General features: G+C 39.7%; 1 protein-coding gene across 2 annotated transcripts in view; it reads left to right on the top strand.

The window, feature by feature from the left end:
• Nucleotides 1-19,779, top strand: part of Tmem71 (transmembrane protein 71) — a 36,045-nt gene that overhangs the window by 4,011 nt on the left and 12,255 nt on the right. For both annotated transcript variants that reach the window (XM_052161121.1, XM_052161120.1), the window contains exons 4-6: nucleotides 3,543-3,755; nucleotides 4,971-5,119; nucleotides 16,697-16,885. In XM_052161121.1, coding sequence (XP_052017081.1) covers nucleotides 3,543-3,755; nucleotides 4,971-5,119; nucleotides 16,697-16,885 — 551 coding nt within the window. The remainder of the gene's footprint in view (nucleotides 1-3,542; nucleotides 3,756-4,970; nucleotides 5,120-16,696; nucleotides 16,886-19,779) is intronic.

Genomic DNA, 19,779 nt, shown 5'->3' with positions numbered 1-19,779 from the left:
CTAGAGTTATTAGCTGAGGTTTCCCCCAACCATTTTCTGAAATGCACTTGCAAGATGCACTACTACATGCGTCAGACAAGGACATGCAAGCAGAAATATGAATTTGTGTTGCATCCATTTAACTAGGGTTGCAGCCTAGCTCCCCTGGATACTGGATGTGTAAAATAGCTGAGTAATTTGTCCTTCTGAATATTCAGTTTCTTCTACATAAACAGAATCATAACAGAAGTATCCTTAACTTTTAGAGAGATTTGCAAAGGGCAGAAAAAAACCTTTGGTGCTAGAACCATGGTGTAAATTTAATAAGTGGCATCTATTAGTATTTTATTAACAAGTACATATTTCAATTGTTAATAGGTTTTGAAATTATAAAAAGCAGTAATACCTGCAGGAAATACAGAGAGAGAATGAGACATGGTTTATAACCTAGCAGCATATGAGTAGCTACACAAATTTTTGAAAGGATGTAAGGTTGTACTGGGGTTTGTCTCATCACCAATACTGGAAGCAACACACTTCCAGGACTTGGTTAATCATCACTCAAGACAAGAAAAAACTGGTATTTGGACAGTTGAGCAAGTTGCTGGTTATATGTGTGGTTAGGTTTCTGAAATCCATTGAAAAGGGCCTTTTGAAAGATAGCCAGCCACTGGAATTCCTCCAGTATAACTCAAGTGAGAGTCAAGTGCCAGAAGTAGTTTTGTTAATGACTAAAAACATTTGATAGCACTGTAAACTCTCTCTGTTTTACTAGCCTATTGATATTGCAAGAATATTTCCATTTTATGTTCAGTCAAGAAATGAAAAAGAAAATATTAAGGACATTTGAGATGAGAGATGCCCAGGGATAGAGAAACTGGGGTTGATAATAATTGTTAAAAACGGAACCTTAGAGAGCAGCTAGAAATACAGGTCTAGTGCTCTATAGTTTCCAAGTGCCTAGTACATTATGGATGATTCTTGAGAAGGCAAATAGTATGAGAGAAAAGCATAGGGTAGGAGGCCCACCCCACCCAAAAAATAGAAATGTGTAACTCACTCATTTGAGGCATCAAGATCATGGGCAATTATTATCTTAGTGGTGTTTTCCTTTACTTATCTATAAAGAGAGGAAATGATGAGCAATGCAGTGCTGAAATGCAGCAGTCCAGGTCACTCTGGAGAGAATTCATTCGTGGATTTTTAAAGTCTCTAGTCTCTGTACCTGTACTATTCAGTATGGTACCATTTCATCAATGATTTAAAGTAAGCCTGATATAACTGACTCCTGATAGGCCCTGCCAGAGCCTTACAAATACAGAAGTGGATGCTTGCAGCCAATCATTGCACTGAGTACAGGGTCCGCAATGGAGGAATTAAAGAAAGGATTGAAGGAACTAAAGGGGTTTGTAACCCCATAGGAAGAACAATATTATCAACCAACCAGACCCCCATCCCCACCCCACAGAGCTTCCAGGGACTAAACCACCAAACATGGCTCTGCCTACATATGTAGCAGAAGATGGCCTTGTCAGGCATCAATGGAAGGAGAGGTCATTGGTCCTATGAAGGTTCGATAGATGCCCCAGTATAGGGCAATCGAGGGTGGGGAGGTGGGATTGGGTGTGTGGGTATGTGGGTGGAGGAACACCCTCATAGAATGGGGGGCTGAGGGGATAGGAGAGAGGGTTTCTGGGAGAGGGAGAAATTAGGTAAGATGATAACACTTGAAATGTAAATAAATTAAAATAAAAAAGAAGAGTCTATAAATATTTTAAATTAGCATAAAAGTATTAGAAGCGATTGTTCCATTTTTTGAACTAAGTATATTTTAGTCACTCTCTTCCCTCTCCTCTCCCCCACCCTCTTATTTCTTTAGACTTTCCTCCCCTTCCTTAACATCTTTCACCATTCCCTATCCTTCTGTCTTCTACCTTTTTATCCTTCTATCTTTCCTCATCACTCATTCATTGCCTTGATTTCATTAGCCTATGGGCATTCATGAGAGCTATTTTCTTAATCATTACTTGATGCAAGAGGGTCCCAACATCTGTGAATTGTGCCATCTCTAGTTGGGTGGACCTGAGCTGTGTAAGAAAATTAGCTTAGCAAGCTAAAGTAAATGAGCCAGTAAGCAATATTCCTTCAAATTTCTGCTTCAAGCTCTTGCCTTGAGTCACTGTCTTGTCTGTATGGATATATCGGATGGAAGATAACTTCTAAGGTGAAACAAATCATTCCCTCCTCAAGTTGGCTTTAGTCAGAAGGTTTTATTACAGCAACAAGAAAGCAAACCAGGATAGTTAGAATCCCCCCCCCCCAAAGTTCAAAACATGAGTATATATAAATAGTAGTCAATGGGTTCAGTTTAGAGTCTTTAGAATATGAGAGACATCAGTGTTAAGAGTTGTCCATAATTGGGTGGTGGTGATGCATGCCTTTAATCCCAGCACTTGGGAGGCAGAAGAAGGTGGATTTCTGAGTTCGAGGCCAGCCTGGTCTACAGAATGAGTTCCAGGACAGCCAGAACCACACAGAGAAACCCTGTCTTGAACAAAATTATGACATCTTTATGGAAATTCTATAAGGCTTAAATAACCTTCAGTGTGTAGAATTTTGATTATAGGACACTAGTTTTGGGGAAGAATAACAGTTTTTTCAAAATTATGATTAAAACTGAAAGTTAAAAACCTAGCTTTTGTTAGATGCAAACCCTCCTCTTCTTGATCTACTTCATACTGATAGTCTCATGTGAACTTAAGATAGACATTTGCACAGATGACATGATTAACACTAGAGGGGAAATACAAGAAATTGAGAATTGGTTTAGTGCTAAGATAATATGTTGGTGATGGAGGTAGATGACCAAAAAGGCTTTGAAACCCAGAAAAGGAATTTTGTAATGGTGGAGGTGATTATTACAGTCTCCTCTGGATGGATACACCTAAGTACCCCTTTCCTGTCACAAGAAAGAAAAGGTTGCATTCACTAGAAAACAGAGAAAAAGCAGTCAGAGTAAAACAGAGAATGGTTCAAAGTCACCTTCTGCCATAGAGAGATGAGTTATATGAACAGGGAAAGTACAGGAAAAGACATTTGGGTTAGATATGGAAGCTGCCAGCAGGCAGGTGAATGCTTCCCGAAGGTGAGATTGAAAAAAAGGGAAATGATAATTTCTCTATTACAATGGCAAAGGCAGTGATGTAACACACTGTATTGAATGAAGGGTATAATGAATATCAACATCCCAGAAAAGAAGTTTAGTGATATTTCCATTTTTTTTTTAGCATGGACTAATATCACATAGGTCTATCCTAAGGTGAAGAGGTTTATTGTCTAGAATGTTGTCACCAAAGTTCAAAATAGAATACACCTAAATGCTGTGTGGTTCAGTGCCTAAGCCCTGACAATTAAGAGCACCATTGATAAGGACTGTGGAAGTAGCTGGCATCATGAATGTGAAGAATGGAATTTCTTTCACAATGACTACATGGTCATATGGGTCCTGTCTGATAGTCCATACATGGTAGAGACTTAAAGGACTTTCCTTCTTTTTTCTTTAGCTTTACTTGTGACTTCCTGGATGGAGACAGTTCTTTTGAATGCTGCTCCATAGACCCCCTGACAGGCTCCCACTATATCTGTCGCAGAAGCCCCCGACTCCTCACCAATGGCTACTACATTTGGACAGAGGACAGTTTCCTCTGTGATCCAGATGGCCACATCACACTGAACCCCTCCCATACCAGTGTGATGTACAAGGAGAACTTAGTTAGGTAAGTAGAGGATGCTGCATAAGGCATCTCAAGACCATTCTGCCCACCACTCATTCATCTGCGCATTCACAAGGAGCTCACTGCTGCTCAAGAGTATGGTAATAAAAGAGGAACTGAAATCAAGTAAAATTAATGTAAAAATAAATAAAAGTAAAACAAAGTGATACACATACTGGGGTGGAAATTGGTGTCAAGGACTGTGCTAACAGTTTCATAAAGTTTATATAGTAATAGAAAAGGAGAAAATAATAAATGGCCTAGTTACTATTGCTGTGAACAAACACCATGACTAAAAGCAACTAGAGGAGGAAAGGGTTTATTTCACTCACATTTCTATATACCAAGTCATCATTAAACATAGTAAGTGCAGGAATGCGGAAGCAGGACTTAATGGAGAAGCCATGGAGGGGTGCTGACAATTAGCTTGATCCTCCTGGCTTTCTCGGCTTGCTTTCTTATAGAACCCAGTACCACAAGCCCAGTTATGGCATCACCCACAATGGCTTGGCCCTTCCATATCAATCACTAAGAAAATGCCCTACCCGTTTGCTTATAATCCAGTCTTTTTTTTTATTAGATCTTTTCCTTATTTACATTTCAAATGTTATCCCCAAAAAACTCCATCCCATACCATCCCCTTCCCCTGCTCACTAGCCCACCCACTCCTACTTCCCTGTCCTGGCATTCCCCTTCAATGGGGCATCGAGCCTTCACAGGACCAAGGGCCTCTCCTCTCACTGATGTCTGAGAAGGCTGTCCTCTGCTACATCTGCAGCTGGAGCCATGGGTGCCTCCATGTGTACTCTTTGGTTGGTGGTTTAGACACTGGGAGCTCTGGGTGTATTGGTTGGTTCATATTGTTGTTCCTCCTATCGAGCTGCAAACCCCTTCAGATCCTTGGGTCCTTTGTCTGGCTCCTCCATTGGAGACCCTGAGCTCAGTCCATTGGTTGGCTTTCAGCCCAGTCTTACGGCCATTTTCTCAATTGACTTTCCTTCCTCTTTGTTGACTCTAGTTTATGTCAAGTTGACACAAAACTATTCAGCACAATAAATAAACTTAGTTTTCAAATGCATTGGCAGGAAAATCACAATTATTTGAATATACAAATTTGGGCGGTACATACTGTGTGTGTGACGTCACTACCACTAGATTGCTTCTAACCCAGAGTGACTGCTGCTTGCTGTTCATCATGCTGCTTTCACTTATTCCCAGAATATTTAGAAAGAAAAAGAGAGCCCACCGTTCTCTTTCTTCTCTCTTGGACCCCCGAGCCTCTAAGTCTTGGCTGCATGGAAGTATCTTTGAAGATGTTGACTCACTCCCAAGTGAGGATCTCTGGCTGGATGGAATCAGGAGCCTTGGTAAGTACCACTATGATGAAAATCATGATCTTTGCTTTTTCATTCCATGATGAGATGGCATTTCTGAATGGCAGTCATAGAATCCTGGCCCAAGACACAGTTCAGAGATGACTAATATTGTAATAAAGAGTATGAATTTGGAAATTAAAATTTCATTGATATGTTTCTATCATGTTTTTTATCACTTGCTATGACTAAAATACAAATGTCTACATGTTGTGAAAAATGAGAGTTTGAATATGTATCAGACTGTTAATAATACACAGATAACACTTGGCCCATTTCCAATATGGTTTTGATGTATGAAATAGAAGTGGGGAAGTAATAATGGAGGCAAACTTACGAAACATGTATCAGAAACTGTGTTTTGGAATCAGGATTCAAATCTCAGTTTGAGCATACTGGATAGTAACTTCATTAAGTTTCAATTGCCTTAGTTTAACAACAAGGTATATGCATACATATGCATATGCATATGTGTGTACTGTTGAAATAGATGATACATACATATAGAAATGACATAGCTAATATAGATATGGGCTTATGCATTCCTCCATTAAAATGTATGTATATAAATGCAGTGATAGAAACTCCAAGCCCAGTCTCTTGTTACTCATTCATCAAATCCTTGACTACATGCTGTATGGAAACAACTTGACTAAGCACTTGTTCTAAACTGAAGAACACACATCCCTAATAGGAAACTCCTTTCACAGTTAGGGAGGGAAATGTGTTTCCAGTAGCTACAGTATCATGCCTTAAGTGCAATAGCAGGGTTAGGAACATGGAGAGAAGGGAGGAGAGAAAGCTAATACTTAAGCCAGAAAGGTGGTATGAGTTTATCCTAGATAAGGCCAGAAAGGTTTCAGGTATAATAACATCCAAGAGGGCCTTAAGAAATGAGTAGTTTATTAGGCAGAACTTAAATGACATTTTTGCATTTTCAATTACTAGGATTCTCAACTTTCATATATAGTAGCTAGTTGTTCCTAGTCATTCCTTCCTATTACATATACATTTGTTTGACTTTCTTATGCTACTTAGTCAGAACTGACTTAAATTTTTAGCATCCAGTACAAAATGAGATTGGAGAATCCAGAATGTTAAATGTGACAGCAGAAAGCTAAACTCAAAATGAGCCCCATCTGAGCATGGCTCCCTGTGTAATTGTTCTTGTCTCTATCCCATGTCTCTGGTCCTGCCTTTAATTTTACCTTCTTTCCTTTTCCTTATATGCTTTTGACTCTGACAATTCAGATGTATCTTTGATCTTTGTTTGTGAAAATGGACCATTCCAATGAGTGGTCTCTGGTTGAGAACTCTACAAGGACTCACTCCATTAATTTTATATATGTCTGTGTGTGTGTGTGTGTGTGTGTGTGTGTGTATGTATGTATGTGTGTGTATGTATGTATGTATGTATCCATAATGCAATATGTAAGTATGTATAGTAAGTATATTTACCTACTAAGGCTAAAACTTTATATTCTGAATATAGTGTTGAACAAAGCCAATAAACCAGCTTATTCCTATAGAAATTGTATTTTGTGGGGGAAATAGGCAAAACATATTCTTTTTTTTTTATTCGATATAATTTATTTACATTTCAAATGATTTCCCCTTTTCTAGCCCCCCCCACTCCCCGAAAGTCCCGTAAGCCCCCTTCTCTTCCCCTGTCCTCCCTCCCACCCCTTCCCAGTTCCCCGTTCTGGTTTTGCCAAATACTGTTTCACTGAGTCTTTCCAGAACCAGGGACCACTCCTGCTTTCTTCTTGTATCTCATTTGATGTGTGGATTATGTTTTGGGTATTCCAGTTTTCTAGGTTAATAACCACTTATTAGTGAGTGCATACCATGATTCACCTTTTGAGTCTGGGTTACCTCACTTAGTATGATGTTCTCTAGCTCCATCCATTTGCCTAAGAATTTCATGAATTCATTGTTTCTAATGGCTGAATAGTACTCCATTGTGTAGATATACCACATTTTTTTGCATCCACTCTTCTGTTGAGGGATACTTGGGTTCTTTCCAGCATCTGGCAATTATAAATAGGGCTGCTATGAACATAGTAGAGCATGTATCCTTATTACATGGTGGGGAATCCTCTGGGTATATGCCCAGGAGTGGTATAGCAGGATCTTCTGGAAGTGAGGTGCCCAGTTTTCGGAGGAACCGCCAGACTGCTTTCCAGAGTGGTTGTACCAATTTGCAACCCCACCAGCAGTGGAGGAGTGTTCCTCTTTCTCCGCACCCTCTCCAACACCTGCTGTCTCCTGAATTTTTAATCTTAGCCATTCTGACTGGTGTAAGATGAAATCTTAGGGTTGTTTTGATTTGCATTTCCCTAATGACTAATGAAGTTGAGCATTTTTTAAGATGCTTCTCCGCCATCCGAAGTTCTTCAGGTGAGAATTCTTTAACTCTGTACCCCATTTTTTAATAGGGTTGTTCGGTTTTCTGGAGTCTAACTTCTTGAGTTCTTTATATATATTGGATATTAGCCCGCTATCTGATGTAGGATTGGTGAAGATCTTTTCCCAATTTGTTGGTTGCCGATCTGTCCTCTTGATGGTGTCCTTTGCCTTACAGAAACTCTGTAACCTTATGAGGTCCCATTTGTCAATTCTTGCTCTTAGAGCATACGCTATTGGTGTTCTGTTCAGAAACTTTCTCCCTGTACCGATGTCCTCAAGGGTCTTCCCCAGTTTCTTTTCTATTAGCTTCAGAGTGTCTGGCTTTATGTGGAGGTCCTTGATCCATTTGGATTTGAGCTTAGTACAAGGAGACAAGGATGGATCAATTCGCATTCTTCTGCATGCTGACCTCCAGTTGAACCAGCACCATTTGTTGAAAAGGCTATCTTTTTTCCATTGGATGTTTTCAGCCTCTTTGTCGAGGATCAAGTGGCCATAGGTGTGTGGGTTCATTTCTGGATCTTCAATCCTGTTCCATTGATCCTCCTGCCTGTCACTGTACCAATACCATGCAGTTTTTAACACTATTGCTCTGTAGTATTGCTTGAGGTCAGGGATACTGATTCCCCCAGATTTTCTTTTGTTGCTGAGAATAGTTTTAGCTATCCTGGGTTTTTTGTTGTTCCAGATGAATTTGATAATTGCTCTTTCTAACTCTGTGAAGAATTGAGTTGGGATTTTGATGGGTATTGCATTGAATCTGTATAGTGCTTTAGGCAAAATGGCCATTTTAACTATATTGATTCTACCGATCCATGAGCATGGGAGGTTTTCCCATTTTTTGAGGTCTTCTTCCATTTCCTTCTTCAGAGTCTTGAAGTTCTTGTCATACAGATCTTTCGCATGTTTGGTAAGAGTCACCCCAAGATACTTTATACTGTTTGTGGCTATTGTGAAAGGGGTCATTTCCCTAATTTCTTTCTCAGCCTGCTTATCCTTTGAGTATAGGAAGGGCACTGATTTGCTTGAGTTGATTTTATAACCTGCCACTTTGCTGAAGTTGTTTATCAGCTGTAGGAGCTCTCTAGTGGAGTTTTTTGGGTCACTTAGGTAGACTATCATGTCGTCTGCAAATAATGATAGTTTGACTTCCTCCTTTCTAATTTGTATCCCTTTGACCTCCTTATGTTGTCGAATTGCCCGAGCTAGTACTTCAAGTACAATATTGAAAAGATAAGGAGAAAGGGGGCAGCCTTGTCTGGTCCCTGATTTCAGTGGGATTGCTTCAAGTTTCTCTCCATTTAGTTTGATGCTGGCTACCGGTTTGCTGTATATTGCTTTTACTATGTTTAGGTATGGGCCTTGAATTCCTGTTCTCTCCAAGACTTTAAGCATGAAAGGATGCTGAATTTTGTCAAATGCTGGCAAAACATATTCTTGATCATGTTAAAAACTGTGGCTTGCACAGAGAAAATTAAGGGGAAAGTGGTGAGATTAAAAATTTGTACCATCCATTCAGTTTTTCCATTGATAGCAATTTACTGTGTTTCAAAATATTAACAAAACCAGGAGTCAACATTGGCATGATATAAAGATTGTGTGTGTGTGTGTGTGCATGTGTGTGTGTATGTGTGTGTGTGTGTGTGTGTGTGTGAAAGGTGTATATAACACTAGACTCATTTTAAAAGAACATATCAAATGAAGCATCCTTTTCATAAGATGAACAAATGATTAATGAAACCAAGTACATTCTAGTTCCTGCCAAAAACAAGGAAATCTAAGCAGGACGTAGACAGGAGGCTGACATAGGGGTTCAACCAGAAACGACAGATGGTAGAGGGCTGAAGAACCTTCTGTGCCTTATTGAGGAGATAGAGTTTATCTAATGATTCATGGGCATTTTGAAGCATCTTAAGCAAGATAAGGACACATCAGATTTGGGTTTTCAATGTTAGCTTTCCAGTAGTATACAAGGGAAGATTACACAGAGAGTAGCTGCTGTGAGCTCAGAAGCAAAGAAAACCATCAAACATACCAAGAAAGTATAGAGCAAATAGAAGGAAGATAATTTTTTATAAGATGTATAATTAATAGGTTTGTGATAGATTGAGTGAGGTTGTAAGGAGGTGGGAGAAGTTTATCAAATGTGTTTTGTTTGGTAGAGTGTGTGAAAAATTTTGCCCAGGCCAGATCTGGAAGATAGGAAATCAGAGTGCTTAGAAGACCTGTATTTTGAGTTAAGTGCCCCTGAATTCATGTTCAGAGGAGCTGCCTCTTTGTACTTGAGTGTTCTTGATCACATCAATTGACTTTTCTAATCTTCTACTTCTTTATTAATATAAGGACAAAGAAAAATAGCATGTAGGATTGCTGCGAAGATGAAATGTAGTAGTTCATTAAATGTATCAATGTTGAATCAATGGGTTGATGGTCTACCCATTGATGTCATTATTTTGAATTATGTGTAGATGTACTCTCCAAGGCTTGAAGGCTATGGTACTGTGGAGCTGGTATTAAAACATGGTTGTGAGATGCCCTGTGGGTGCTGGGAACCAAACTGGAGTCAAATGCTTTTACCTGCTGAGCCTCCAGCCTCTAGTTTGCCAATGAACATGCTCAGTATTTAGCAATCTTACATTTTTTACTTTTTGCAGTTATGTTCGCATTGTGACTAAAAATAATTGAGGCTAAGTTTTCTTTGCAATAAAGGTCTTAAAAGGGGCAGTTTGAAAAAAAAATTGTAAGTGACAAGAGGAAGCCGATTTCCATAAGATGGGAATAACATGAAAATGGTTTCTGGTAACTACAACTAGTGTCTTACTTTTCTTGTTCTGTGGCAAAATTCTAGACAAAAAGCAACTTAGAGGAGGAAGGGCTTATTTGGCTCACAGTTTTAAGGTATACAGTCCAGCACTTCAGGGAAGATCTGATGGCAAGAGGGTGGAGCAGCTGGTCACATTATGTTTGAGTCTGGAAGCAGAGAGAAAATGGGAGGTTGAGCTGTGATATAAACCCCCAAGACCTACTTGAATGAATGCTATTTCCTCCAGCAAAGGTCCACCTCCTAAGGACTCCAATGGCCTTTTCAAACCAACTGGACACCAACACGTGAGCTCATAGAAGACATTTCACACTTAAACTACATCACTAAGGAATGGCATTTACAAAGACCATTTTCCCACAGTTGAAAATTGGCATCTGCCTTCCAAAGTTGTTTCTTCCAAATATGCCCAAACAACTTGAAAGCAGTTGGACCACAGTTATGCTGCACATTCATGAGGTGTCTTATTAAAATTCTCATGGTTGTCAAATATCTTCTAAATATAACAAATTAAACCACCCCTTCCAAAAAAATCAGTAATTAGTCAACCTGGGTGCATCCAAGAGTTGGGAAGCTTTCATTTCTGCTGTCAGCTGTAATCACATTTTCTCAGACATCTAGTTTTCCGGTTTTACCCAAGGCCTCTTCATTTATCAGCAATTTGTTTTTCTCTGGAAATATGGCCTAGTTAGAAGACTCCAGAAGAATTCAGAATTAAATTGTTTTGCTATTTTCTCTCTGTGCAGTGGCTGTAATCAACCACTATTTCCCCCGATTTTCTCGCGCTTCATTTTTCAGACTAAAGGATATTTTGCCGACTTGGTTTGTCCTCATCTAACCCCTTCTCCAGCTGCAGGAGACACCTTTCCTCATTAGCTGCAATTCATTCTTCAGTTGTTGGCATTTTTTGCAGTTCCTGCGGACTACCTCCTCCCCCACTGCCAAAAACTGCAATTTGGCAATGTGTTTCTGGAGCTGTGAGTCACCCTGAAAGAGAATAGAGAATTCTCACAAGGATAATTAAATGGAACAGGATCTTCCCTTAGCCCTTAATGCGTTCAAGTATAATACAACTAATGATATTTGCTGAAATGTTTGGCACAGTAAGAGTCATTCATTTAATATTAAACTCATCCAAAGATGAACATCAGTCATAGAAAAGTATGAGTTGAACAAAACTTGTATTTTTAGAAAGATGTGTCACCTTTGTCATTTGGAGTATTAAGCATTTTTATGGTTTCTCTGTGGTTTAACACCATCATTTAAAAGTTTTGTGTAGGATTTCCAGGATACCAGACAAGAGCCCTTTGTTTTGTTTCATTCAATCTTTAAGTTAGATCAGGTAGTCCTGGGAAACTGCACATGGTTATTTTTTCTGTTGCCACAGAGCCTGCCTCATGTCCTGGTATCATAGAATAGCCTTTTAGGAATGTGTGATTAGACTGGAATATCCTGGAACCTTTCTTACTTCTATATTAATATGGCCATCAGGCTTTCTCTGTGTTTTTAACAGCTTTACTGAGGCATAATTGATATACAAAAAATATACACATTTAATGTGCATAACTAAATGAGTTAGATATTTGTAAACACCTGTTACTTATCACATAATTAGCATAAAGGACATAACACACAGCTCTCCAAGGCATCTTATATCCTTCTGTGTGTTTGTGTGTAGGTGTGTTTTAAGAACATGTAACATAATCTATCTTTTAAGAAACAAATATCATAATGTTAACTATATGCACCAGACTACTACACATTCTCTTAAAACATATCCATTCACTGTAATGGAAAGGCTATACTCTCAATCTTGTCTACCTACTAACTGTTGAAGTCCTGGAAATCACTACTGCATTTTCTGCTTCTGTAAATTTATCTATTTAGATCTTTATAGAAGTGGACAAACATATTTATATTAGAAAACGGTCGTGCAGGTCCTTCCATGTTGTTGCAAAAGGCAGGATCATCTTCCTTATCTAAGGCTGAATGCATCCCATTGCGTACACTTGCCACATTTTATTTATGCATTCACCCATGCACTCATCTTGAATCTGTATTCTAACTATTGTGAGCAGTGTTACAGTGAGTTCAGGATAAGTTCCACTGCATGGTCCTTACTGGTCACCTGTGACTTTTGATGCTTCCTTAGACTTCTTTGGAAGGTGTTCATAAGCTACAGGGGAATGAAAAAAAGAAATATGTGTGTATGGCAGGGAGTCCCCATTGGCTTAGTATCTAAGCTATGTCACAGACAGAGTGATGTTACCCAATTTAAATACCACCTAATTTAAAACACTTGTTATAAGAGGACTCCCAAAGATCTATTGGCATTCCTGAATCACTTTTCCTCCTTCAGTAAGGACTTAAGAGCTTCCAGGGCTAATTTCTTAGAGTGCTTTAGACACAAGGATCATCTTACATTCATCCTGGATATTCATTAATGACTCCAAACTCCTCACAGAATAATCTTAGATCCTGAGTGTGATAGGAAGCTCTGAATCAGGACTCAGTCCCATCAGAATCATCTTGTGGTATTTCTCCGGGCTCATTCTTCCATCCAGCTGTGTAGAACGTGCTCCCTGGGAACCTACCATATCATCTCTATCATCTCTCAGATGGATGTCTGGCCTTTGCCCTCCTTTTCTTCTTATCTTGCATCTCTGCACCCTTTCCATTATCTTCCCACTGTCTCCTGGTAGAGTTTGTATTCAGCCTCCAGGTTTCTGGTCCAGCCTTGCCTCATCTGTGAAGTCTTCCTGTGTTCTTCAAGGCATAATCAAAAGTCCTTTTCTAGACTGTAATATGACCTGGCTCCTCTAATTCCTTGAACAGAACAATTCATGCAGAATATATAAGGGCACTAAACAGAAAAACAGACCTCCTTGTTCTGTGTCCGTGAAGCACCTGTCTTTTCTACTTTTGCTGCAGTTTCTGAGATCCTTTGGCTTGAGGGGCTGCCCTGGGGTGTCACTGTAGCCTGCCTTGCTTCAGTCCTTCTGCCCACCTGGAATCTTTCTTCAGACATCTTATGTGTTGGGCATCCCCTGACACCACTGGAAACAGAGAAAGTAGCCTTTCTTAATGTTAACTAGGACAGACCAGCTTCAGATTGACGTACCCGCTAGGTGGAAACAATGGCCTTCCCGACTGCTTTCTCTTCTCTGCTTCTTTAGTTCTTGTTTCTCTAAAACAGTTTTAGGGTCATAGCTATTCAACACCACACTTCAGTTGTGCCCATTCTGGAGATCCTGCACTATACTTGTTCAGTTTTATAAGAAACAAGTGCCAGAAGTTATACATTTTCCCACAGTGAATTCAGAGGATTTAGAGTATGTGATAACTATTGAGCCTAGAAAAATCTAGGAAATATTTAAAAAGTTCTTTCATTGAACAGTAATTCCCTAGATGCCCAATCCAAAGGGGGAAACTGTCCTAGCTTACTTTGTGTGAAATGATGGAAAGAGATAAATAATTTTTTTCTCATTCTCAATATCACCTTTAAATTTTTTTTTCTAATTAGATAATAATTTTCCCAAATGTCAGGCCAGCTTGTCAAAACTAAAATCCAAGCATCAATCATTCAGAGCATCTTTTATCTAGGGTTCTCCATCTTTCATAGCCATATTTATTTTCCTTTCCCATGTGAGATGATATCTCTGTGCACTTTGTGATGAAGTGTTGTGAACATCTCTCTTGGGCATGCTCTGAAGGAAACCATGTACTTTGCATTGAATGATGTTGCACATAGCCTTTATACCAGCTCCTGGCAGCATCAAGGGTCAGTACTAATGGAATAAATATTAATTCTTTGGATTAGTAAAACTTACAACTTGAAATCCACCTTTAAAACATGAAGGAGATAGTTTCCTCCCATTCACTGACTGGACATGGGCTACTGAATGTTCTCTCTCTCTCTCTCTCTCTGTCTCTCTCTCTCTCTCTCTCTCTCTCTCTCTCTCTCTCTCTCTCTCTCTCTCTCTCTCTCTCTCTCCCCTCTCCTCTCTCCATCCTATTGCATCCCTGCAAGGAACTGCTTCTAATTTTCTGTTCCCTTTAATAAAGGGGCATTCTCCATGCCCTATAGAACCCTCTAAACTGCAGCCCTTTAATTATGACTTTTAAGTCCCACCTTTCCACTCCCCCATCCCTGTCAGTCAGTCACAGCTATTGTTCAGGGTTATAAGTGGCCTCAGCTTGCCTAGTGGGAATGACCTTTTCTTTTGAACTTAAGCATGCAGCTTTAAAAGAATATGTGTTGGCTATGTGCCATCTTTTAAGTCAGCCCAGGAAACACCTGCATTCCATGCAGGACTTCCACCTGATCTCTGTGAAAGTCTTTGTTTCCAAGCCAGTGTGTTCTACATTGTTTCAAATTCTCACCTAAGGACAAGGTAGGGAAATGCAGGTGAATGCAGCTGAAGGTGAATGCAGATTATCAAAGGCAGAGACTTGAGAATTCCTCAGACATTCAAGCCAGATGAACTAAATCAGTGGGCCTGTTTAGTCAGGGTATAGCACTTCCTATGTAATTGAAAGTCACACTTATTTATTGCATTCATCCTTTTCAGCAAAATTCTAGCTTAGGATGTTTAGGGTCCTTTAAACTTATATTCAGCTCAAAAGTCAACAACCTAGAATCATCCCATGGTGACTTCATGTTGAAGACTCCTGAAGATTCATAGAAGTTGTCATAGCATGTTTCAAACTTTGTGTTGCATGGATTTGAGATTTAACTGGATGTTATTTTAGAAGCATTGGTAGGCTAATTTCTGGGTAAGTAAGATGTATTTGTGAATGAACCATTCTAAGAGAATGCATTAGAAACTGTTTGCACCAAGTATTCTGCTTGACTGTTAAAACAAAGCATGTATTTGCTATTCAAGATTTCATTCAGTGTTTCAATGTGGTTTATAGAGAGCAAGTTTCTATAGTGACACCTATCATAATATATTCTGCTACTCTGCTCTTGCCTGAATAAAAACTTCAGAAAACAAATGGTGACACCTGTCTAATCTGTGATTGCTTCTCAACAGCGTGGTCTGATATACAGTAACATTCAATAGATGCCAAATGAATGAATGGGCAAATTAGAAGTAGGAGTTACCTCTGCTATCAAGTTTAATGGTTTTAAAATGTGAGGCTCATATGCTCACACATAATCTTCAAATAAACTAGTTCATCACCTAACATCGCTTGGAGATTGAAGATGAGATAACCCATGTCCTTGCCTACATGGTGTTAGGGCACCATTTCATGATTTTTTGAGGGGCCATCTGGATTTTACTACATATCAAACTGCACATTGTTTTATCCAGATGAAATACCACAGGAATGTGTACACTGTGACATTCTTACTAAGGAAAAGTCTATTGACTATAAATGGGGCCCTTATTCTTCCAATGGAAAGTCATTGTTTTCTGTGGTCTGTTCTAGCTCTTGTTGTGAAATATATTTTCCCTGAATTCTGTTTGGTCACTTTATTGTAATTACTATAGTTGAATTCCTTTACCAAACTCCCATTCCTCTCATCTTTGCTTACTTTTGTTCTGAAGATATGTCTTTTATAGCTCAAAGGATGGGGACAGATTAAAATATCACCAGGCAGGCTCCTTCTACCCACATCCACTAGGGCAGTAGACAATGTCTCTATTTTTCTGATTATTGGGAACTGTACACAGGGCCTCTCTGATGGTTAGGTTCTATTGTCAACTTGACACAACCGAGAGTCATTCAGTAGAGAGGATCTCAGTGAGGCGTTGCTTAGATCAGGTGGGGCATGTCTATGTGCAATTGTCTTGCTTGCCAATTGATCCAGCCCACTGTGCAATGCATCAATGCTTCGGGGCCCCTGAACAGCGTCCTAATGAAAGAAGCTGACTAAGCAGAAGCAAGCCATCACAACTGGTGCACTTGTTTCTCTCTAGTCTTGACTGGGAGTGTACTAAGATTAGCTGCTTGAGTTAGTGTCTTGGCTTACCCAAAATGATAGACTGTAACCTGGAATTTTAAGCCAAATAAACATTTCTTCTGTCAAGTTGCCTTTGGTCAGGGTGTTTCAGCATAGAAACAGAAATAAAAAGTAAAACAGCATCATCGGATATATGTATATACACACACAGATATAGATGATAGATAGATAGATAGATAGATAGATAGATAGATAGATAGATAGACTGATAAGGACAGAACCCCACATACAGACCCCCATACATACATGCACACACAGAGAGAGAGAGAGGAGGGAGAGAGAGAGAGAGAGAGAGAGAGAGAGGGAGGAGGGAGGGAGGGAGAGGGAGAGGGAGGGAGAGAGAGAGAATTAAATTCTTTTGGTTTTCTAGGAAGTGATCTAGACCGTTCTTCTCTGAGTGATGGCTGGAAGTCTCAGAAGCCAGTCACAGACACAGAATGCTCCTCTTCTGGCCACATCCTTCCTCAGCCTCTCAGAGAAAGCTCCCAGAGTTCCTCTCTTCAGCTTCAGATGAAAGCATCAGGATATTTGGAAGAAGAGAACACTCCGGTGCAGTCCAGTGAGTCCTTTTAAATCTTTGCCATGCCCAAACAATTATTCCTTCTTGCCACCTAAGAATGATGTAGCAATGACTAATGTACACTTAGGAACTGTTATGATCATGAGTGAGGAAGGGAGGATCTGGGCTCCTGCTAGTGTCCAGGTGATACAGAGGGAGTGACTGCCTTTGAGTATAGTCTGAAATCTTCAGCAGCCCTCAGAGTTTATATAGTGTTCTATTTTTCAAGAACCTTGATGCCTGATAACCATTAAGCTTTGATAAAGCTGAGGGGAAGGATGACAGGTCTCTATTATTTACTTATTGATCATTAGCATGTGTTTGACATACTCTAAAAGGAGAAAAAAAAACTAATAAAAAACAAGACAAAAACAAGAACAAGACCAAAAATGAACAAACAAAACAACAACAACAAAACAACAACAACAACAACAACAACAAAAAGCCCACATCTTTTAGTGCTATGACTCAGGAAGGCAGCTCTTGGTATTTCCTAGCATGAGTAATAAAAGAAGCTTACCAGTGTGCTCATGACTCTAGTTTGTCAGCAGCAGCTTAATGACATTTTCATGATGCCTCACGCCCAGGGGAGGAGAGCTAAGCTTGCTCTGCTAAGCCTGCAGAGATTTCCTGTTTCAGAGCCTCTCAAGGAAGCCACCACAGGGAAAAAATGTCCTAGACTCTACAAGCAGGTGCCAAACTCTAAAACTTAACCTTGAATCTGTGCAGAGAGATGATCCTACATTTTGCTTTGCAATGAAAACAGCCTACAGTATTGTACACTGTGTCCTGTCCACATGAATACTCAAGAGATTTGAGTTATCACTGGAGGAGGTGGAGACTGCGTGAAATGATCCTGTTTTTACTTGATTCTATAAACCATGAATGGGTAGTGTTCCACTGAGCATTTCTCTAAAGACTTACTCATATGTCTTGCACAATATATTCCTACTGCAGCTATTCAGCAAGTGCTAAAGGGTATTTAAGTTCCCTGTACAAAAGTGTTTCACTAGCGGAAAAGCTAGCTTTGACTGAGTTGATAACCACCAGGCTACCAATATCTACTGACTCTCAGCATCCACCTCCTCTAGGGAACCTAGCCTTCAATGTTCTGTTTCCCAGAACTCTCTCATGCTCATGAGCTGCTCCACTATTGCATGCTTGCCTGCATTTCTCATCATTCTCTGAACCCAAGGTCATGGTTATCCTTGGATCCCAAATTGACCATACAGTGACTAGGCAGACAAATTCACCTTGACTGTGGTGAATGAATTCATAAGTTTGTGAGTTTATTTTACATATAAGAACACTAACATTCTACAGATGAAGTAAGCCTTGAACACTCATTGTAGAGAATGTGACCACGACAAGTGTGTGCTCTAGTTGCAACTGGGCTGTCTGTCCTATCTGCTGTACCTGAATGACTTCTGCTTTTCTTCAAGGCCCACTTGAAATGAGATTACTTCTGATGGGCCTTCTTTGTTCCCTCCTGCTTGGTGGATGAAGTAAATTGTTCTCCCATTATTCCAGGGTACTCTGCATATACAGCTTCACTGAGAGTATTTGTTTTCCTTATTGCTGAGATCTGACATCTCCATCATTTATTTTTCTCCCTGCATAGAACCTGAGTGAGAAATTTGTTCCCAGTGACACAGCAGATTCGTATAACACTGGCCTGCATGCCATTATTTGTATGAATTAGGGTTTTTGAGTTCCAGGCCTGAGTAACAGTGATAGAATTCACTGACTTATGTAAATGATAATTCCAAACAGAGAGTTTAGCATTTTTCCAGTCTTTGCTTTCTTGCCATCTCTTCTGTGTTGGTGCTGTTCCTCGGTGTCTTTCTTCCCATGGTGGCTCCTGGAGACTCTTTCAACACACACCCTTCAGAACTCCAGTCCATTAGAAGAGATTTTGTTCATTTAAAGTTATGATATGAGACCTAGAATTGTTACATCCGTTCTGGGAGGATTCCATTTTCATGGGAAAAAAACAATCATTTTGTTGATAAATATGTGAGTTTCCAAAAGGCTTTGAAAAGGTTAAGTGCTGGGAAAAAATAGAAGAAGCCTGCTGCTTCACCCTCTAGCAGGAAAAGAGATTCCCCACCATAAATACAGCATCACCTTCAAAACCAGCAAAGAGATGCCCACTGTACTCAGTGGTGTGGAGGTGCAGATTTTTCTTGGAAGTGTGGATGGATGGGGAAGAGAGAAAGAAAAAGAAAACTTAAATGTTAAAAATGTTAAAGAAAATAGAGTCAGCTAAAAGGGGAGGGAGGGAGGGAGAGAGAGAGAGAGAGAGAGAGAGAGAGAGAGAGAGAGAGAGAGAGAGAGAGAGAGAGAGAGCATATAAAGGAGGGAGGAGTTGGAGGAATCAAAACCTGATTGGAATTAAGTTCCTGATGAGCTAAGTCAAAATAAGTGCCAAGACAATGGCCACTGAAGAAGCAATGAACAACAGGTTCAAAGTCACAGAACTCATCTCTTGGTTGTATCCAAAGGTGCAAACACTCGCCCTTCAGTGTGCATAGCCAGTGATCTCTGTTGTGCCTCCACCTAGGGCTATTTTCCTTAATTGCACATGAAATCAGAAGAGATGGAGAATGGAAATACACTTTAGATGAATGGCTAACATTCCACTGAACCCACAATCATTTGTTTAATTCACAGCATATATAAATTCTCCACACTCTGAGTGACATAATTTCCTATTGCTCCAGTTTGTCTCGCCAGACTTCAGGATTCCACCCACACTAGGGGCTCAGTGAGAATTATAGCTAACTCTGTGTTCATTTCCAGCATAAATCACAAAAACAAAAACATTCTCAGTATAAAGTCTTCATGAGTTTTAAACTACTGTTGCAAAATTAAGCTTCTGTAGTGTTTGGGAG

Source organism: Apodemus sylvaticus, chromosome 17, assembly GCF_947179515.1.
Source record: "Apodemus sylvaticus chromosome 17, mApoSyl1.1, whole genome shotgun sequence".
NCBI classification, from domain to species: domain Eukaryota; kingdom Metazoa; phylum Chordata; class Mammalia; order Rodentia; family Muridae; genus Apodemus; species Apodemus sylvaticus.
Note: the sequence above shows the minus strand (reverse complement) of the source record. Positions and strands in the feature narration are given on the sequence as shown.